This window comes from Mesoplodon bidens (genome assembly GCF_964165515.1).
Source record: "Mesoplodon bidens genome assembly, chromosome: 4".
Lineage (NCBI taxonomy): Eukaryota > Metazoa > Chordata > Mammalia > Artiodactyla > Ziphiidae > Mesoplodon > Mesoplodon bidens.
This window is the reverse complement of record NC_138160.1, coordinates 73,671,179-73,694,085: the sequence shown is the minus strand read 5'-3', so window position 1 is coordinate 73,694,085 and position 22,907 is coordinate 73,671,179. Positions and strand designations below refer to the sequence as shown.

The 22,907-nt window shown below is 34.1% G+C and overlaps 2 protein-coding genes across 3 annotated transcripts in view; one reads left to right on the top strand and one right to left on the bottom strand.

The window, feature by feature from the left end:
* POLR3G (RNA polymerase III subunit G) overlaps window positions 1–671 on the bottom strand; it is a 95,426-nt gene extending 94,755 nt beyond the window's left edge. The window contains exon 1 of the mRNA XM_081232437.1: window positions 603–671. The gene's annotated coding sequence lies outside the window, so the exon portion shown is untranslated. The remainder of the gene's footprint in view (window positions 1–602) is intronic.
* On the top strand, window positions 615–21,818 carry CETN3 (centrin 3; the record flags this gene model as incomplete). 2 transcript variants are annotated; one of them, XM_081232438.1, is made up of 5 exons in its annotated part: window positions 615–742; window positions 2,561–2,696; window positions 4,294–4,408; window positions 10,522–10,713; window positions 16,268–21,818. In XM_081232438.1, 5 exons carry the CDS (start codon window positions 726–728, stop codon window positions 16,309–16,311), a joined length of 504 nt encoding a protein of 167 aa, XP_081088564.1. In that variant the 3' UTR covers window positions 16,312–21,818. The 2 variants fall into 2 exon arrangements, with proteins under 2 accessions (XP_081088564.1, XP_081088565.1); XM_081232439.1 differs by lacking the exon at window positions 615–742 and adding an exon at window positions 764–831.
* Between the last annotated feature and the right edge of the window lie 1,089 nt (window positions 21,819–22,907).

Sequence of the window (22,907 nt, the reverse complement as noted above, 5' to 3'; positions counted from 1 at the left end):
GCAAATGGCCCTTTAGGTACAGCTCCACCGTAAATTGCCTAATAATTCAACCCAGTGCTTATCAAAGTATAATCCATAGCACCTGCCTCAGAATCACTTGGCGTTTGTAAGGAAAAAAAAAAAATGCAGATTCACACCTACTAGAATCAAAATGAGGGATATTTAAATCTGCGTTTTAAACAAACTCCCCATATACTTAAACCATCCAAAAATGTAGAACACAAGGCAAATTTCGCAGACCTCTTTCGTAAGCCTCTCCTTCCTTCTAGCCAGAGGACAGCCTGCGGCGTCTTTCTCCCCTTCCCTTCCCGCCCCGTCTCCCGACACTGGCCCACAAGCCGCAGGCCCTCTCCCCTGAGGCCTTGCTCAGCCACCTTCCGACCCAAGAGCCAAACAGACACTCAGACCCTCGCTTCGCAAAGGATTACGGAGGAAAAGCAATAGGCCAATCTAAAGGGCCGGAGGCGTAGCGGGGGAGGCCGGCAGGGAGATCTCTTTGATTGACGCGAAATACGCCCAATGAGAGCAGAGGACTAGTGACGCTTTCGCCTCAATGGGCAGGACATTAGCGATTTCAACCAATCCAGCTCAGACGTGTTTACCTTGTGGGAGGTGCTTGAGGCCGCGGAGGTCGTTGGTGTCTGTTGAACGGCTTGTGGAAGTTGTGCTGCATTGGGTAGGGGTTAAAATCGTTCTCGAGAGGAACGTCTCTGTCCGAAGAGAACATGAGTTTAGCTCTGAGGTCGGTAATGAGCAGGCGGCAATGCTCTCCACACCCCGCCGCGGGCCCCAGGGCGGCTGTGTGTGGAAGGGAGGCAGCTTGGGGCCGAGGCGAGGAAGGGAATGCAGTTTGGGACGAGAGGAGAGATCTTTGGCCAACCTTCCCGGGCCCGGACCCCTCACCCTGGAGGCTCTGGTGAGCTCCGCACACTTCTGCTGAGGTGGTCATTTTTGTCAGGCCGTTGGGCTTTGGACCGCCAAAAAGGTGGGCTGTCTTAGTCTCGAGGAGGCAATGAAATATCGCGAGGTTTCTATGCGCGGTGTTTGCGGGAAACCAGGCCTTGGAGCATCCCTTGTTTCAGTTCCTTGTCAGCGGCTTCCAGCTCGCTGACCTCCTGCCAACATACTTACCCATAAATTTTGGAAATAACACAAAACCCACTCCTCGCTCTTCTCCTGCGGCCAGGCTTTACGGTATAATCGGAGACACATTTTAGTGATTATAGTTGGTAATCTCTTAGTTTCTTAAATGTCTTCAGCTTCTTTACCTTTCCTTCGGTTACAACCTCTAACGCACTGTTTGTTGCCTCCGCCCCAACCCCAGCTAGAAGTTTTACCTTAAAAATGTCTGTAGTTACGTCACACTAAAAAGGTACCGAGTTCTAATAAGGGATAATCGTGGTATCCTTGGATGGGGTCAGCTGTTGGTGGGTTGCGAACTTGCCCCTTCAGAATCTTGGGAAGAGAATGACCCCCGGGAGTTGCAAGTTTGTGTGAAGTCAGGTCTCTTGTGAAAGAACTTCCTCAGCTTTATCATACCTCTTTTGGTCATTTTTAGTCGTCTCTTGCCTTTTTCGGGGTAGATTTCAGAGAACAAAACAACTTCAAATGCAAATAAACTCCACTGGGTTTTACATTTTTTAAATTTATAGAATTCTTTCGTTTCAAAACTTGTTCTTATACAAGTTTTGTAGCCCCATTTGAAAACTTGGAACACTTAGATCGGCACCTCTTAAGGAAGACATTTCTGGCTTTTACAGTAAATTACTTTCTTAAAGTTTTTTCAGAGTTTATGAGAAATTAAGTCTAGATGTATATGTTAAGTGAGATTTACAAGACTATTGCCTCTTCACATTATTATATAGAATTAGCACAAATATTATGTACTTTTTTTGGTGTTTAGTATTCATGGTATGCTTAGGTTCATTATTTTGGCTGATTTGTTAATATTAATGGGAGAAATTACAAAGAAGTGCCAAACTTAAAAATGTGTAATCTAAAAACATTTTTAACCCACAGGGCCAAAATAGTAAGTTAATTGATGAATTAGATGTTTTTTTACAATGATTTTGATAATTATAAGCACTATAAAAGTAAACCTAATCTATAGTGATCATCAGTTGTGAATTGAATTCTTTTTTTTTTTTTAACAGTCTATATTGTAGAAAGATGGGAATATGGTTGCTTTGTTTTTTGTTGGGGTTTCTGACATAAAACTAGTGTTTCTTATTCACAGTTCTTGTTTCTTCCACAGTAATATTAGTGGGAATAAATACAAAGCGAGGAAGAGGGAAAGCTAGGTCCTCATTTCTTTTAATAACCTGTAACACTTTTCAGTTTAGGAAGTACACATTTATAGCAACCTAGACTATAAAATGAGCAGGGCTTTGACTCACATAGGGAAAATTTCTTTATATTTTTACAAAACACTTCCTTTTTTGAAATTTAGAAAATTATTCATTGGCTAATTTTTATTGCATTTTTGGAATTTTATTATTTAGAAGCCTAGGAGAATAGGATTAAAGTGGACTAAATAGACTTTTTTCTTATCATTTCATAGAAATGAGCTTGTAGTAGACAAAACAAAGAGGAAAAAAAGAAGAGAACTCTCTGAAGAACAGAAACAAGAAATTAAAGATGCTTTTGAACTTTTTGACACAGACAAAGATGAAGCAATAGATTATCATGAATTAAAGGTAATATACATAAAATATATCTTTTTTTGTTAAAATGATTTGCATTTTTGACAGTTGATTTAAAATATATTTTTAAATGTTTTAATTAAACTGGTTTTGGAAATATGAAACCATTTTAAACATTTACCGTTAAGTGCTATAATAAAATTGAATAGTACTCAAAACATATCTTTTTAGAAGCTCCTTTTCACATGGTAAAATGAATAGTATTTTAACTGTAAAAATATATTCCTATGGAGGGGCTTATTTTCTACTCACATACTTAAAAAATTTGAAACTATAGGTTTTAAACAGTTCTAACTATATTCCTCTTCCCACTATGTTTTGTTTTGTTTTGTTTTGTTTGGTGATCCATTGATTTTTCAGACTGAGGGAGTGTTAATTTGTTTTTTAATTTGAGCATGTTATTAACAGTCTCAACCTATTTTCTCTGGTGCAAACAACATAAGTGATGTCTGATGTTGACACAATGCTAATGGGGAAAAAATGTCAATTTTAGGTTTTAGAATTTTATAAAGAACCAAGGGGAAATTGGTGTTTAAGGTAGTTTGGGTCTTAAACTCAGCACAATGAGAAAGATAATATTTTTGTATCTCTTTAGCTCACTTTTCCACTGTTTTAGTTACCCAGCTTCAATCCATTCTTCCTTTATAATGTCTCTTCCATTTGTTGCTATTCTTATTATCTTGGTTTGGGATCTTATTTTATATCTGGAACTTCCTAAATGGTTTCTCCATTTCCTATACACTATCATTAGATTCGTCTTTCTAAAATTCTTTCATCATACTATTCATTGCTCATAAACCCTTAGTGGCTCCTCATTGTACACTGGGTAAAGTTCAGATTTTTTTCATTTGTATTGAATGCCCTCCACACTTTTACTACCACCTACTTTTCTCATTTGCTAGCTGCTTTCTTCCGCCTGATCTTTTCCCATTCAGGTAAGGTAAACTGCTTTGTTCATTGCCTTCAAGACTATTCTTTATTTCTGTGTGTGTTTTAATACTAGTCATTCTTTTCTAAATGCCCTTCTACTCTACTTCATCCACATATGATTCGAGGAACAACTCGAATCTCTCCAAATAAGGCTTCTTTAACCAGTAACATCTCTCCTTCCTTGTTACTAGTAACTAGATCTCTTCTTTCTCTAAGGTCAGGTTCTTAGACCATTTACTTGATAACTAATCATGTCGAGTCTGATGAAAATTCTTATTTTAATTTTTAAAATCTCTTCTATTGTATAACTTTTTAATATTTATGCTGTGCCTTTTTTTGGATTTGTTTGTTAATCCTTTGAGAAAAAATAACTTATTAAAATTATCTGTGCACTAAAGTCAGTACATTGTAGAATGTATTTTATAAATACTCACTGATTAGTTTGTCATTAAACAAGGGATATATAAATGAAAAAAATTGCCATTTAATTTCAGTAATGAAGAAGAACTATCACTGTTATTTTAGAGACATAAAACATGCAAAAGAGTGTGTTTTATTGATGTGTTGTCTTTTTTTAAGTAGTAAAAACTTATTTAAGAATTGGAATTCACTTCTTTTGTAAAAAATGTTTATAATTTGCTTTTCCCTTTTAATCCAAAAGGTGGCAATGAGAGCCTTGGGGTTTGATGTAAAAAAAGCTGATGTACTGAAGATTCTTAAAGATTATGACAGAGAAGCCACAGGGAAAATCACCTTTGAAGATTTTAATGAAGTTGGTGTGTATTTTACAATATTGTAAAGACTATTTTACAATAGTCTTTGTAATCAGCAGTTTGTTAGGAAGTTATCTGGTTACTATCAATATTTTTTAAAGTCTCTGGGTTATGGAATTTTGCTATTGAACATTGCTGTGTAATGTGGATCTTATTTTCGGGTTTTTTTGGTACTCTTTTTTTTTGCTGATTTTCAAAGAAAAAATAAGATTTATAGCTTCACTGTAAATGGGATTTATCTTTTTGTCTTTTGTTCTGAAGATTTTAACCAAGGAACTGTTCTGTAGCTTCTCCCGGGAAGATGTCTTTCCATGTAATATGTACCTATATTATGTGATAAAACTAAAAGAGTGACCAAAAAATTATTTCTCACAGTAAAAGATAAAATTTGGTATATTTTTGTTTGGAAAATATTTCCCAGGACCATCCTAGTATGTGATTTTTGTTGGCAAAGTGGAAGGAGAGGAAATTGGTAGCAGTTGGTATCTTTAGCTGTAGATGAAGTGCATGCCTTCAGGTTGACAAAGCTTATGAGGGGCTACCTACTCTGGATGACCTTGATCTCAATGAATAAAGTCATCTCTTTAAAGTTGCTGGTGGGGAGAAGATTGTGGTAAGGGAGGCAGTTGGCAGACTGGGAGCAGGAGAAAACATTTTAGAACAACCCACTGGGTTATAGTATCAGCATATTATTTGGTTATTTTTAGATATTTTAAAAATCTAGGAAAATTCAGTTACACACAGACATACACACAAACCCTTTATTTTAAATATTCAACAAGAAGTAATATGAGGAACGAAAAGAAATGGCAGTTAGTACGTGTGGAAAAATAGATTCTATCATTTGTAATTTCTTTTAAATCTGAAAATTCAAACCAAAAGCAAGGAAAAAAGAAATTAAAGAACAAATAAATCTAAAAGACAAAAAAAAGCACTGCACAGAAGATCCCCAATTTATGAACTAATAGATGACTATTTAGAGAGGCAGCTTGTCCCTTTGGAGAGCATATTCTTTTTTTTTTTTTTTTCTCTAGTTCGTAGAATTATTTACTTGAGAAGAGGTAGAGAGCCATCTTTATTTTCCCAGCATTGAAGCTTTCTGGGGTTTATGATCTTAGTTCAAGTTTCAACTTAGATTGTTTATTGAAACAAGGATCAGGATACAGTAGAAATGATACTACTAGGAAAGAGCTATAATTCAGGTACATTTGGTACAGTGTAGTGTTTTAGCATGGACACTTTGGAACCAGGTTGCCTGGGTTTAGATCTTGGTTTTGCCACTTACTAGCTTGTAACTTGGTCATTTTACTTCTCTGTGCCTCATTTTCAGCTATAAAATGGGTATAGTTGTATTATCTCATAGGGTTCTTAGGAGGAGTAACTAAGCTAAAACTATGTAAAGCACTTAGAAAAGGGCCTAGTATGTAGTAAGTTCTATTAAGGGTTTGTTGTTATTATTACTTCAAAAATTAGTCTTTGTTTCAATGGCTGGAAAATATGTATATCACTGGAACATAAAAAGTATTCTGCTCCATGTATTTATATTTTTCTCATTACCTTTTTCCTGTAGTTTTAGGTTATTTTAAGCACTATTTACCTCTAGTAATTTTACAAAACATTTCATCTTAGGTGAATACAGTTTTAAAATTTTGATTTTATTAGCAGTTGAAGCCAGAATCCCATGTAATCTCTACCTTTCCTGACCCTGCATCTCTTCTATGTTATTAACAGAACAGAAATACTGGGTTCCTTCTAGAATAAATGGTCATGAGTAAACTTCAGCCTGACTTTCAAAGATCAACCATTTGGCAGGCTTAGTACATACTTTAACTATCCTAAGGTTACCTATTGAGAATATCAACTGTCAAATAAAATTTTATTACTGTTTGGGAATCAAATAATCAAAAACTATTACTTTCCCCATTTTTTGATCATTTTTAAATAGTAACTGGCCACAGATGAATATATGTTTTATAATTTGGGTCAAATAACTCTAAATCAGAATATTTGAATCTTTTATCTACTGTCTATTACTGTTTAAGGATATTTTTCCACAGATATTTACAGGTATTTCTAGATGAAGTTTGGCACTTCATATTCTTTCCAATGCTAGAAAAAAGTATTAAAATATACTTAATGTAAGTTTAGAATTTAGACAGCCTGAGGCTAGTGAGTTACAGGTGTTTTAGGAATTGCTGCTTTAAAGTAAGACCAAGATAAGTCAGCTATTTGTACTCATCTATTTTTGGCATGTACTATTTATTATTTCATTGCCTATTTAGAATAGAATATTATATTGTTTTTTGTTTTGCTTAGCAAACATTTGCTGAATTTTTTGGCATTCAGTACTGTGCTGGGGTGAGGGAGGGGAATTAATCAAAAGTTACTAAGAGATTCTTCTTTCAAGGAGCTTACAATTTAAATGCGGGTGATAACAAGCTATGATGCTCTGTGGTAACTTATAATTTTGTATAGGGCAGTAGTGGCATACTGCAGCCCTTGGGCCAAATTCAGCTGTTGGCTGTATGCTGCCACATCCATTCTTTTTTAAAAAAAAATTTATTTATTTATTTATTTATTTTTGGCTGCGTTGGGTCTTCGTTGCTGCGTGCGGGTTTTCTCTGGGTGTGGCAAGCAGGAGCTACTCTTTGCGGTGGCTTCCCTTGTTGCAGAACACGGGCTCTAGGCACGTAGGCTTCAGTAGTTGTGGTGCATGAGCTTAGTTGCTCCGTGGCATGTGGGATCTTTCCCGGACTAGGGCTCGAACCTGTGTCCTCTGCATTGGCAGGTGGGTTCTTAACCACTGCCCCACCAGGGAAGTCCCTGCCACATCCATTGTTTTATGCTGCTTTTGTGGTACCATGACAGAGTGAGTGGTTGAGACAGAGACCTTATGCTCCCTCGCCCCCCCAAAAAAAAAGCCTAAAATATTTACTGTCTGGTCTTTGGCAGGAAAGTTTGTCAATTCCTGATCTAGAGCAATTGAAGACTTTGCAGAGGGGATTTTTAATTTAGGCTTTGGGAACAGGAATAGGATTTCATCACAAGGGGAAAACTGTGGGAGGGGTATAGAAAGGCATTCTAAGCAGAGAAAACAGCAACAACAAGGAGTAATAGCAGACATATAGCATGTTCAGAAAACTTCAGTTAGCCTCCTGCTCTAGAGGATAGGGAAATAACTGGAAAGGTAGGACTGGGCCAGCTAGGTAAAGTCTTGTATAACACAGGGTTTGGATTTTAGTTAGCAGAGGATCTATGTCAGTCTTTAAAGAAGAGGAGATAATATGTTTTAGAGAGGTAACTGTCCAGATTATTAAAGATTTGTTGGAGGGAAGAGATTGCAGGCAGAAGATACAGTTGGCCCTCTCTATCCCTGGGTTCTGCTTCTGTGGATTGAAAATATTAGGAAAAAAAAATTCCAGAAAGTTCCAAGGAGCTAAACTTGAATTTGCTGAGTGCCTGGCAATTATTTACATAGCATTTACATCATATTTACAACTATTTACATAGCATTTACATTATATTAGGTATTATAAGTAATCTAGAGATGATTTAAAGTATACAGGAGGATGTACATAGATTATATGCAAATGCTATCTGTCCCAGATTTTGGTGTCTGAGGGGAGTCCTGGAACCAATCCCCCATGGATACCATGGAAACTGAGGGATAAACTGTAATAGACTTTTTATGCTGAGGGTGGTGAGAATAAAAAGAAAAGTGGTACATTCAAGAGTAAAAAAGGTGGTAACCTCAGTACTCTAGGATATAAGTAACTGGATTTAAAGTTTTAATGTGATGTTTTTGAATTTGCTTTATTAAGTGATTGTTATAATGTATAAGGCCTATTTTGAGTAAGTACATTTCTGAGAGTATAATTAAATCATTTGAAAATTGAGTTACATGGACAGAAATTTGTAAAATAGATTGAACCCATCTTTACTGCTTGTATGGCAGTCGATTTATTTTCATTGAAAAATAAATGTATTTCTTATAATTCTACTTTGTAGAATAAGAATAGAAGATGAAGGCATGGAGGATAGTCACCATAAAGTTACAATGTTTTAGCTGTCCAGAATGATGGGTATTTATAGTTCCAAAGAAAAGGTGCATTCTAAGACAAAGTATTGATAAAAGATTATATAGACACATAAATCTGAAGTAACTTACACAATTAAAGCACCAGTGGGATAGGAATTTATACATCTTGGAGCCCCATCTGTTCCCCAGATCACCCTGTTGCTTCTTTAAATACATTAATATTTTCAGCAAGCTGCTTTTTTGGTTCACCTGTCATGTAAATTATTTAATTGGTGAAGAAAATTTCTTAACACTTTTTTTTTTCCTTGTCCTGCTTTTTTGTTGGGACTAAATTCAAAATAAGTTGAGTATGAGCCATAGAGTTAAGTGTGGTATTTTATTTTGGTGTTATGGCTGTATATATGCCAACTCCTTTTTAACTGAATATTTATGAGCTTTGATGATTTGCATACTTATAGTAATATACTTCAATTAGTTACTTGGAAGACTTTTTGTATAAAATTAATGGATAAAAGAAAACTATTGAATATATGTGTAGATGATTTAACATTAGCTTGAATAGGTGCTTATTCTAAAGCTTATTCAACCAAATATGATGAAAACAGCAGCAAAACAACTATTTGTGGGGGCTTGGATTGTATTTTTCTTTTGGGTACATTAAATATTCCAGTATTTTCCATCTATAAGCATTTACAAATTTTTAGTGATTCTGTAAACCTCAACGGGACTGAGTTATTATTATTATTATTATTATTTTTTTTTTTTTTGCCATACGTGGGCCTCACACTGTTGTGGCCTCTGCTGTTGCGGAGTACAGGCTCCGGACGCGCAGGCTCAGCGGCCATGGCTCACTGGCCTAGCCGCTCCGTGGCATGTGGGATCTTCCCAGACTGGGGCACGAGCCGGTGTCCCCTGCATCGGCAGGCGGACTCTCAACCACTGCGCCACCAGGGAAGCCCAGGACTGAGTTATTTTTAATGGGACAGTGAAGGTCATAAATACGTCTTGTTGTAGTGGTAGACTAGCATGTAGAATTACTTCAGAGATATTTCCTTTGATATTTTCAGAATTTTATCTAGTAACTTAAAAAATTTTATACCACAGATTTAAAAATTTCTGTTATTATGGCTATTGATTAAAGACTGTGGTTATATTGAAAATATTAAGTTGACTCTATTATATATTATTACATTTAGTATTTTAAAATAATTACTACTATTGAGGCCTGACATTACTCACATTTAATTTTAATTTAGCTGTTTGATAGGTATTATCTTTTTTTTTTTTTTTTTTGTGGTACGCGGGCCTCTCACTGCTGTGGCCTCTCCCGTTGCGGAGCACAGGGTCCGGACGTGCAGGCTCAGCGGCCATGGCTCACGGGCCCAGCCGCTCTGCGGCATGTGGGATCCTCCCAGACCGGGGCACGAACCGGTGTCCCTTGCATCGGCAGGCGGACTCTCAACCACTGCGCCACCAAGGAAGCCCCAGAGGTTCTTTTAAATCATGACGATATGAGTGGAATTTTCATCTACTGTCTGAGATTGTGTCTGTATCAGTGGTGGCAGTTAATTTTATAAATTTGTCGGGGGTTTTTTGTTTCTTTTCAAGTTGTATTAAATTTGAAGAACAATCAGTATTACTAAGTTTAGCCAGCAAACAACTTTTATCTAGTTGGTTTTAATTGTTTTGTTGGTATATCATCTCTACAACTAGGTTACAAACTCCTAGACTTGTGTGCTTGATGTCAGTGGAGCCTAGTACAATTCTTGATAATAGTAAAACTTAAATAAATATGGTATAAATGTAGTTTTCAAAATTTTGCTTCTGTGTGATATAGGTATGCTTATTCTTATAATAGGATAAATTGTTGATAATGTAAAGGTTAAATTTTAAAATATGGATTTGGTTTTTCTAATTTTCTGTTTATCTCTTTGGGCTTTTGGACTTTGGCATTTTTATTGTCAAATTAAATGTTGACAGATTCATAGCTTTAATTCTCATCTAATAATTAGTTGATTTCACAAATGAATGCCTTTGAGACTATAAAGGTTTACTTTTCATATTTTTTTAACTATAGTGACAGACTGGATATTAGAAAGAGATCCACATGAAGAAATATTGAAGGCATTTAAACTATTTGATGATGATGATTCAGGTAAAATAAGCCTGAGGAATTTGCGACGTGTTGCCAGAGAATTGGGTGAAAACATGAGTGATGAAGAACTTCGGGCTATGATAGAAGAATTTGATAAAGATGGTGATGGAGAAAGTAAGTTTTGAGTAAAACATATATTCCAAATATGCCTACTATACACATATAGTAATTTTTTCTAAAACCAAATGATTTTCAAGACCCTTTGCAAACTATCTATTTAGTGTAAATGTTTTTCATCCTATAGTGGGATTTTTGCATAAATATTTCACATACTCAGTTTAGAATGAAGCAGACCTTTAAAACCAACTGTACAGGTTATATAGTATGAGCTTCCACACTTCAAGAAACTGCTTTACTTTTCTTTGAGGTGAAATATCTCCAAAATTTCAGCCACTCAGTAAAATTTCAGCCTTTAATGTCTTCTTCCTCAACCTACATGCATGTCTAAGTTCTGTTGAGTCTACCCTCCAAATATTTTTAATCTGTTTTATTTCTTTGTTTACTGCTACTGTCCTAATTCAGGCCCTAATTTCTTTGTAGGAATGTTATCATAGCTTTGTTCATTATTTCCTTGAATGCCTGCTGGGTACAGTGTTCTGTGTGCTGACTGGTGCTACCCAATGAAAGAGGCTGATGTTGTCCCTGCTCTCACTGACTTTACAGTCTCTTGTAGCCTCCTAATTGCCCTCTATGCCTATAAGCCTCTTTTCTCTTCCTAATTTGTTCTAGCAGCATTCTTTTCCTAAAATGCAGGTTTGGTGATGTCATTTTCCTGCTCAAACACTTATGATGATTCTTCAGTGCCTATGGAGTAAAGTCCAAAGTCTTCTATGATCTGTCATACCATAATTATCTAGTTTTATTTCCCACTGTATTCTTCTACTTTCTACTTTAACCCTCACCTCCCATATAGTATACACACTTTGACAAAATATACTCTGTCCTATCTTTTTATGCTGTACCTTTCATCACGCTATTCTTTAATCCTAGAATGCTCTAATTGCCAATTGCTGTCTGCTAAAATGTTAGTCGTTCTCTCAGGTTCATTTTAAACTCCATCTTTTTCTCAAAAGCCTCCCTCAGTGGTTTCTGTTTATAAATTATGAGATTTCCATTAAGGGCCCATAACATTTAGAGAAATAAACTATTTTGACCTTTTGTACACTGCCTTCTGTTAGTTATATACATGTGTGTCTCTCCAGTTATATTGTGAGCCATTGAAGAGTAGTTTGGAATCATAGTGGAATAGTGGAATAGTGGAATTATAGTGTGAAAGGCCTGAGGCTTTAAAATCATACAGACATGGATTTGAATTTAATCTCTGCCAGTTACTTAGTAGCTCTGTAATTTTGTGCAAGTTTTTAACATTGTCTGAGTCTCAGTTTTCCTATTTATAAAAATCAGAATGGTAATACCTTTCCTGATGGTTGTGAGTATTAAATGAAGATAACTGAAGGTGCCTAGCATTAAATGTAAACTTGTTTTCCTTTTTCTTCTTCATCTTTATATTCTCCTGCATTTTCTTGAACATGATGAGTACTCTGACGTTTGTTGACTTAAGCAGCGAGCAGGAGTGTGCGTTACAGTAGATATATGTTGCTATAGTACCAACTATTCATTTTTACATTGAAAAAAATATATATATATCTAAAACCTTGGAAATACTGGCATGCTTCAATAAGGAGATAAGACAGTAGCAAATAGTTATCAGCTCAGATTGTCCATTAGAATTGTGCATTATTGTGCTTTCTAATTATATTTATGTGACTATTATTTGAGCATTATACAACTTTTCTATTTTTAGTACTAGCTCTTTGAAGGGTATCGATATAGTTAGTTATATTTTAAAACAGAGATGATTAAAACTTGAGAAAACTTAAAGGACTTCTTAAGCTGTAATTCTAATATTTGGATTTATAATCCGCTGTCTTCATAGTTAAAAAATGTTTGTGTCTTCCCTAGCTGTTGATTATTACCGTAAATTAGCTTTAAATGAGTTCTTTTATGTAAAGGTACTCTCTTCAGTGGTAGAGAGAATCTTGGTATGTCTTTTTCATACTCCAGCTATTTATGTGTCAAACGACCAGAGTTATAAACAGCTTCTTTTTCCTGTACTAGGCTCATGCAAGTTAGGTTTTAGTTATTAGCTTCATTTGACATTAGAATAAAATACCAGTTAGTAGCCTGTTCTTAAATTCAAACTTCATGTGAAACTTTTCTTAGAAAATGTGTCCATTTCTTGCATCCCTTGCTAGACCGCTCTACCTGCTGCTTTTGAATTTGAGTTCACACCTGTGCTCCATTGCTGGGAGATTTATTTTAGTGCATCGTTAAAACATTTCTTCGGTCCTCACTGCTTGCATTATTCCACTTTAAGTCACTGTACAACTGTTGCTTGGGCATCCTACTGTCATTTATTCACATGACTAACAGGCAAATAACACTTTTTTTTTCTTTTTTCCAAGTGATTGATTACAAATAAAATAACAGGCAAATAACACTTTTTTTTCTTTTTTCCAAGTGATTGATTACAAATAAAATACACCTGACACATAATCTTTTATTGTTAAGACTTGTCTTTTTTGTGGGGGATAGGAGGGTGGTCTTATCATATTAAAATAGTCTAATCCAGTAGTTTCCAATCTGAGATGTGGGTATCTAGGGGTGGAGGCCTTCTGAGGTATTGTGCAGGGTCTGGGAGTTCATGTATGCATCAAATATTGTCTGTAGACCATACAAATAATATTATAATATTATAATATTATAATTATGTTATATATTATATATTATTATAATATATTTTATATATTTATATAAATATATATTTATATATAATTATATATTACATATATATATTATTTATATATAATTATATATTATAATAATATTATAATATTATAATAATATAATATAATAATAATAGTATTGCACATGCATACATATACTGCTTTTTTCAGTTATATTTAAATGCTATTGTGATTGATTGCAGAGTTTATATAGCTATTTGACATTATCTACTTCTCAAATGAGATATACTAAGGATAGCTGTTACTGTGGCAAGTCCAGAAAATTATTATTGAAAGGCATTTTCATATTCAGAAACAATGCAAACTCCAACCCTAATCTATTTAGTGTGGCTTTGGGTTACTGCCTTAATTTATATTGGGCCTCTGTAGCTATCTGAAAATCTGCCCATTTTTGAAAAAGTGGGAAGTTAGATTTTATAATAATTTATTAATCTGATCACTTAATCTGTTTTTTTTTGTTTTTGGACTGTAGGCAGAGTTTTTCTTAGATATAACTAACCTGCTTTCTTTGTATATGTTAAACTGGTAAAGATCATAATACTTTGCTACCTTTTTTGGACTTCAGTAATTGTTCTGTTTTTACGAATTTTTCACACTTCAGTATTTGAGAGCAATGAAAATTTTTTTTATTGTATATATAGAATAATAAACATGGTGAATGAGGAATTAAAGGAAAAGTAGACATAATACAAAATATAAATACAGCTGTGGTAATGATATAGAAAGAATCCCTCCCAAGATATATAAAATACAGTAAATCATTTTGGAAAAGTGGAAGCAACATCTAAAAAACCAAAGTGGACCATCTTCTAAATAATTATGATGAATGTTAACATTTGTTTAGTACTTTATATATGTTAGATTCTGTGCTTAGCATGTTACATTGTGGATTATGTCACTTAATTTACATAATAGCTTTTGTGAAGTGAATACAATGTTATACCCATTTATGCATAGGATACATGCATATATATAGATGAGGAAACTAAAGCTCTGAGAGTTTAATAACCTGTCCAAGGTTATTACAGAGCCAGACTTAAACTCATACCTCCATAATGACAAAGAATATGCTTTTAACCATAACACTGTATTGCCTCTTGTGCTATAAAGTAAAATATTAATTAGGTTTCTATGTTTATGGAGTTTTTAAAATTGCATACTATTATGGGAAATAGTGTGTCAGTAAAATATTCAACTGACACTTCAGATATTAAAATTTGTTTTTTCCCCTCAAAGCCAGATGGTCTCTGGCTTTAAGAAATTAAGGTACTTAATTTCTCTAAAATTTTTTATTTTAATGACATATAATAAGATTTACCCTATGAAATGATTGATTTATGAAAATTTTGTTTAAAAAGGCAGTGTAGAAAAAAATGAAGTGTCATATATGTTTGAATCAATATATATTTTATCAAATGCCTATTTTAAGGTAGGTATTGTGTTCCTTACATCAAGGAACTTGATAGAGAAGGTTATAAAACCAAATGTATAAAGGCATCACAGATTCTCCTAATTGTCTGAAAGTCTCACTGACGATAAAGGAGCTAGTTTAAATTCCTTAGCCACTTTCTTCCCTTCAGCTTTTAGGTTCACTTTTTTGGACTTAAGTATTTTGTTTTTAGGTATGAAGTTATGGAATAGTTTAAAATACTTCTGAACTGCTACAGTGCTTTAAAGTGTTTACATATAAATAATATAAATATTGAGTTGCTTTGTTTTAGAACTATATGAAGCTTAATTTGGAATTTGAGTATTGAGATTTTACAAGTTGAGGGAAAAAAGTTTTAGATCTTTAAGTAACAAAACATAAGTACTTTTCAGATTTTGAATATTTTAATCATGGCTCTATTATGCTGTTAAAATAATGTGTAGTCAGATCATTCCAAGGCTGCTTTCCTTATGTTGTTTTTCTTAAAAATATACCCTTGTTTCCTGTTTTGGTCTAGATGCCTCACTCTAGATTTTTCTAAATCAGGGGTTCTTAAATAAAGGTACATATTGATGAAATTGTTTAAAATTTTTATATATTTTGATCTATTTTTTTAACTAGGGAGAGAGGGGTCATAGCTTTCATAAGATACTGAAATGTATTTGTTTAACTGCAAAGGTTAAAAGATCAGTACTGCAATTTATAAAATCACTGAAAGTATTTTCAGTTTTGTATTACAGGTTTTGTATTCTGTTCTACTGTGTCTATCATAGTGTCTTGTAGATGTTTCATATTGAATGCATGAATTCATGGTTCTTTATCGGCTCCTGGATGGCTCATTCCTCTTAACTCCCTATAGCTTACTTTTTGCAGTATTTTTTTCTTTAACTATGTTTCAATTAGTTTTTCTTTAAAATAGGCTTTTAAATATATAAAAGTTCCAAAAAACAATGACTTGACTTTTTTTCTAATTCTAATATATTTTTATCCTTCAGAATTCTAACTTACATGTGTGATATATTTAAGCTTATTTATTAAGAAAGGGTTTGCTAAATGAACTAGTACAATAACGATTATCAAGAGAGTTTATCTAAGAAATTTAAAATTTTAAGTTTTTAAAGCTATTAAGTGTGTATAAATATTATGATTATGATGGATTTTTTGTAACTTATATACTTCTATGTCTTTTTCTTAGCTAATACTATAGAATATTAATTTATATTGTTTATTATATTTTATGTATTTTTGTATTCATGAAGTTCAATTTAATTAACGTATTCAACTTCCTAGCAAAGAAGTAAAAGCAAAAAGCTATGTCTTGGTTTATTAAGAATTTTGTATAATATGAAATTTAAAGATACTTGGTAAAATAGTAATAGTGTTCTCTGAAAAAAATTTGTATTTCTGACTTACATTTTCTTTCTTACCACAGTAAATCAAGAGGAATTCATTGCTATTATGACTGGTGACATTTAAAGAATTACAAGGATAAACACTAAGAATGTTGCAGTTATCATCTTATATTCTATTTTTGTGCCTGAAGCCGTGTTTAAAAAAAAATCAACTTAGTTCTTTTTTCCAAAAGGACCAAAAATAAGCATCTTATGTATTCATATTTTACTACTGTTAGGTTTCTTTATATGAACAGTATTGTTAGTACTCTAATAGTTTAGCTTTGTATTTATAATATAGCTTTTATATATAAAGTTTAAAAAATTGAATCATGTGGTACACATTTTTTGAAGGTTTTTTATTTAGCATTAGTAGTCACTTCTGTTTTGGTGCACATGTTTTTCAGACTTTCCTTAATAAAATGTTTATTTTTTAGTATTTTAAAATTTGGTAAATTTTCTGTTTATTTTGATTCCAAATGTCTGCTAACCCTCGAGAGTATCTTTCTTAAATCTTTTCTCTGTACACGGTTGGTTTCAGAAACGAAAACTGAAATATAAATTGCAATAGAAGAGCACATTTTTCCATTACAAGTTTGACATTTGATGTTTCAGTACAAAATGATGACTCAGTATAGGCATAATTCCTTTTTCATGAGTCATGTCTTTCAGTTTGGAGGGAAAAATATTGTGCATATAGACTCATTTATCCTCATGTATTCAATATTATGTTCTGTAACACTTTTGGTGTCTTAAGTTATGACAGTTAAATCTGGATATTTCTTTCTTAAACTAATTGAATATAGTTTGAATCATCTAACTTCTTGACAAAGTGAAAGATTTAAATTTTGGAATTTTGATCTGTTAAGATAATTATCACTCAATTAAACGTCACAGTGATGAAAATAGGAAACTGTAAGCCACAGAAATCATTTAAGGCTCTGTTTTAGCTGTATAAAGGAATGTTCTGTGATTCACCAGGAAACAGTGGAGACAGATTTTCCAGATATTGGTGGGTTCTTCTTCCTTGTAGAAGTGTATGTTAGGGGGAAACACGTGGTTAGGGGAGATAGGTCAGAGTAATAATTTGAGGCACTTTAAATGTTGTGAGCCTCCTAGAATATTACAGAAAGAGTTATCCACTAGAAATTTAACAAAAAAATCAGTAGAGAATAATGTAACAGTGGTGATATTTCAAATAGTTATCTAGAAAGCAGGTTAATTGTTCACCATATTAAAATTCAGTTTTGAATATGAAATCAGTGTTCACAGTAATACCAATATCCAGGGCAACAAATAGACTGTGAAATTTAAAAAATTGTATCACGTTTACTGATGAATTTGCCTTCCATATCTCAATCACAAAATGTGTTGATTTCCAGGAAATTGAAGAAAAGAAAATGAAGAATAAAACACAAACATGTATCTAGGCTTGCTAGTCTTCTACCACTTTATTGGAATAAATAACCTAAGGTACTTTTTGTCACTTACAGAGATAACTTCTTTATTCTTAATATAAATGGGTACTCCTTGGGATGCCAGCATTTTGTTTCTTCTTACTGTGGGTTGAGGGAGGAATGCTCACTTCAGTTCTTTATGTTTGTGAAAGCTTTCTCCTACAGAAGGGTATGAATTATTTTCAAGTTTTTTCCAGTGTTAATAACTGTAGAGTCAGAGGCTTATAAAATTGGCTAGTAGAGGCAGCAATAAGAAGAAAGGAGTGAATTTGCTTTAAACAAGAAGGAAGTGAAGGTGGGTATTAGTCATTTACCATTATAGTTACATTTATTATACAATGGCATTCCATGATGTAAGAAAATAACTTTCTTGCTAAACTTACCTACTGCATCTGCTGTTCTGGTGTCTGGTAAGCTTTGATAGTTTGGGATTTGTCAGCTAAGATCTTGTCTTATATATAAACCATCAAAACCTACTTTAAGTTGTGTGCCTCTTAACAGCTCCTAGATTAGGGTCTGGAGGTAGGTAGTTGGGGTGGGGAGGAAATCAAAAACATACTTGTTATGCAGTTAATATGTGGTGTGGGTACTGCACTAGGCTTATTTAATCTTTATTGCAGGAAATTCATACAGCACCTCTAATGGAAGACTTTCAAATTTAGTTGATGCGCCAGTGTTAATGGTCTTGCATTAGCAAATACCATGATGAGTTAGACGATCCAACTGAGTTGCTAATTTCCTCAACTCCCTAAACCATTCTGTCTGATGCTAATCTCTGGGTGTAAATTCTCTTGGGAATTGCTGGTGATGTGTTCTACACTAAAGATAATTTCTAATGTTCTGAAGACCAATGTGAAGAAGGCAAAAGAGTTTCAAAAAATCACTTAAAATATGAAGTTAAACAAATTACATAAGTAATATGTAAAGGCAATATATAAAGTAAAAGTGAAAATTCTTTTTTTTTAAACTGCCAGCTCCACTCCCATTCCTCTGAATAGTATCAGTTTCAGTTAGACCTCAGACATCAAGAGGAGCACAACTGGATATTTTCACAGAGTGTAATATAGGGAATAGGTTAAATTGGTGCTGGAGAACCAAAAAAAAAAAAATCAGGAAAGGAACACTGAGATAGCTGAGGGTAAAAGTTATAGTTACTGGAAACTAGAAGCTGGGAGGAATGGTCCTATGGAGCAGAGACTCGGAGATGGTTGAGGAAGGGGGCACTGGTAGGTGGTGCTAATGTTGATGGGGAATGATGAGGCTGGTTTGGGGAATCTCGAGAAAAAGCTGGAGGATGGAACCAAGTGTTGCTCCTGGAACGAAGAACTGTTGCCCTGGGGATGCTGACAGGAACTCCAGGCAAACTGGAAACAGGAAAATAGTCTTTTCCCCTCCTGCCTTCCTGTTTTATTCTTCTAGTCCTCTTTTTAGTGGAGCTTAAAAAAATTCAGCTGGCAAGGGGGAAATGTAGTTTACACAGTCCCAACCCTACTGTTACACATTTGAATACAGAATAGTGGTTTGGAACTGTGGGGGAAAAAAGTTTAATGACCAACACAATTGACCATATATTTTATGATCTAAACCGGGTTACTTGAGAGTGAAGGAGCTTAAGGGAGACTATTATTTATCTTGGCACAACAGGTGTAATTCAGAACTAGCCTGGGCAGTCTAGGACATAACTGTCACCTGATCTCTAGGAATAGTAACCATTGTTATTTTAGAGATTCTTTCAACCTTTTTCCTTTGTATTTACATGAAATTATAGAAGTAGTTTTTTCCACATGAATATTCTGTCCATTCTGCAGCTAAGTTTTATAAAGGAAATGTCTTTAAAAATTTAGTAACTTGGGCTTCCCTGGTGGCGCAGTGGTTGAGAGTCTGCCTGCCGATGCAGGGGACACGGGTTCGTGCCCCGGTCCAGGAAGATCCCACATGCCGCGGAGCAGCTGGGCCTGTGAGCCATGGCCTCTGAGCCTGCGCATCCGGAGCCTGTGCTCCGCAATGAGAGAGGCCACAACAGTGAGAGGCCCACGTACCGCAAAAAAAAAAAAAAGTAACTTAAGTGTTGCTGTGTTCCAGGCACACATAGGTATTTACATACATTATATATTTTAATCTCAGTAACGTGAGATAGATACTGTTGGGTTGTCTTACACACAAGAAAACCAAAGCTTAGGCTTAAGTAACTTGTTCAAGGTAATAGGAATTGGAATTGGAATTTGATCCTAAGTCTTCTGACTCCATGGCTCACTCATAGCCACTAGATTGTATTATCTCCTTACAATGACTTTCATAAACTATCTCAAGGTGTAAAGGATCAGACTTTTAAAACTACAAAACTAAGAGATAGAATCTGGAATTCAGAGGCTCAACAGCAAAAGCATTAAACATTTATGCATAATCTAGCATGGCATTTGTTGTAATATGTATTATTTCATGTGAGTTAACATTTGGTGCCAGTCCTCTGGAAGCTAATAAGCTTAGATAGACTGTTTTTAAAATCATGGAGTCAACACATTGAAAAAGTAGATGTTTGGGAAAAAAATAATATTAAATGCTTATTGATAAAGTGCATATTATTGAATAGTCATAAAGTATTTTCATTTTGAGAAAACATTTTTTCCACTTACCCTTTGTGGAGAAGATTTTATTTTAGGGGCTGTTTGAATGAAGAAAGAACTCTTTAAATTCTTGGTAGGAAATGGAAGGAACCTTGGGCTTAGGAGTATGTTTGGTAAAAGGATGTGTGGGAAGATCTTTGAGGCATCTAGCTGGAGAGGAGGAAGGTTTATGGACCTGATAGTCTAAAGCAAATCTCTTGTCGGTCTCTGTGGTCAGAGAAGAGGGTCAGTAAAGGTTATTTTAATGGTAGAATGATAACTTGTTTAGGATTTGGGTTGCAAAGAGAAATTCTTGGGATGAAATGTGGCAGTCATCTGGATGGCAGCTTAATTGGGTCTTGGAGCTCTTGATTAAACAGCCTAGGCTTACCCATTCAATTGAAATAGGTAATTTGCCTACATATCCTGATTCTGCGTTGTCATATGTCATTCTACAGTTACAGCATTCATTGAAAACTTCATCTAAGACTCTACAAAAGATTGCCAAATACAATCTAAAACTAGTGAAATCAAGTCTCTGTTTTTTCTGAGATAATATATTTATGTTAAGAGTTACCTTTGTGAGTTGTACTGTAAATATTGAGTGTAATTATAATAGTATTATCTAATTGTCTACAAAAATCCAAATTGTCTTTTTCTTTAGAACTTGGGAAAGCTGTATGTCTTGCGCTGTTCTGAGAATACGTAAAATATTTTTTCATTGTATGGTAATTTTGGGAAGATTACTGACATTTTATAGAATCAAAGATCAGCAGGGTTACTTCCATTTTATACTTAATTAAAAATATTTTTAAATGGGTTTTCTTTATTCCGTAATAAAAGAAATCAGGGATACTTAATAGACTTCTGGAGTCCAATATTTCTAATTTTAATATGATTATAACATTTGTCCAACATACCACTATGTTCTCTGAAAAGAGCAATTATTTTCTCCGTATGGCATCATCATAGACTGTCTGTCCCCAAGGTCTTCCAAAAGGTCTGTGTAAGCCTGACAGCTAGGAAACGTGTACTGTTGTAGAACATAAATTCTGGTGACTCATTGATACAAGCCTACTCCTAATGGCTGTCTCTTTAGAGTAAATAGCATTCAGCATACATCGGCTAAATGCTAAATGGTTAAAATATTTCCAAATCATATTTCCTATCATGGATGACCTCCTTAAATTTAGCAGCAGATTAATGATTTGTGTTTGGCTTACTGAGGAGCAGTCTTTCCTTAGAAAACATGCATTTTGCTTGTGTTGAAAATTCAGGCATTTAAAGTCCTTGCCAAGCTGGTAAACTTAACCATACTTAAAGCAAAATCTACATTTTTCTTTTTCATTTTCTATTAAGATAATCATATTCAATTAAATGTGAAATAGCTGGCCAAAACTAAACTTTCCAGGAGACTTTTTCTATACCAATCCTGCTGAGAGAGAATTATTGCAAACCTAAGTCCTAAGAGATGATGTGATGCTTTTCAGCATTGGCAATAAAAACAAGATAACTCCCTCATAGAAAAAAAAGCAGCAAGATATAGATTCTAAGGATTTTCTTTACGAAAGAAAACTATGTTCAAATCTAATTGGCTATTTTCACTGCTATAGCAAAGATTAAAAGAAAAAAATAGCTAGGAAAGATTTTTAAAAACTAGAAAATGTAATATCTGTTGTAACTTACTTGGTTTTGGGAAAAATTAGATTACACTTGTGAAAATGTTTTGTGAATTGCAAATTTTATTAAAATACGAATTTTCATATAATTAGGCGTGTACTTTGGTTGGAATTATTGATCTATGGGCCCAGGTGACTTACAGTTCTGATCCTGGAAATTCTGGGATCTCCAAGGCCCCTAAGGGACTCTCAGGTGTACCCAGACCCAGGTAGCTAGGAGATTGCTTAGAGGAAAACTTTAAACCCACATTAGTTTCTTGTTTGGAATGTTCATAAGCATATGAGCAAGCACAGTGTTCAGTCCATTTGAAGGAAGTATATTCTTAGGGAACCTGGGGTATCTCAAAGTAGAGAATTATATAAATCATATATTGTTTACATTTGGTGTAAACAATAATAATGTTAACTATTTCCATTTGGTTGAAATAAGCTTAAAATCATAACAGTTTATATTTCTACTTAAGTTATTATGATCAAGAGATATTAAAAAATTATTGTAAAAAGCTAATCTTAATTCCTAGCAGCTATTAGGGTCTTCATTTCTAAAGGGTATTCATTTCTTCATTTCTAATTCATGTGAAAAAGAGAAAAGGCAAATTTTTTCCTTAAAGAGTTCTTTGTTTCTATTTTATTGATAATTTATATCTCATCTTTTTCCAAAGAAAAATTTATAGCAAACGTCTCCAGCACAAATACAGTAAGATTATTTAATGAGCAGTAATAGATTACAAACCAGATGGAAGGAAGAAGAGACAAATCAGAGTCACCTTCAGTTATTCAGTGTTAATTTGAAAGAGTTTTTAAATTAACTGGCTAGCAGAGACCTGGGGCAAGGCTTATCTCTCCATCACAAATAGCTGCTTTTTACCCCTTTTAGTCTCTCCTTCATCCTTTTGTCTCCCTGGGATTGGAGAAGTGCTGAGTTAACTGAGAAGCATCTCT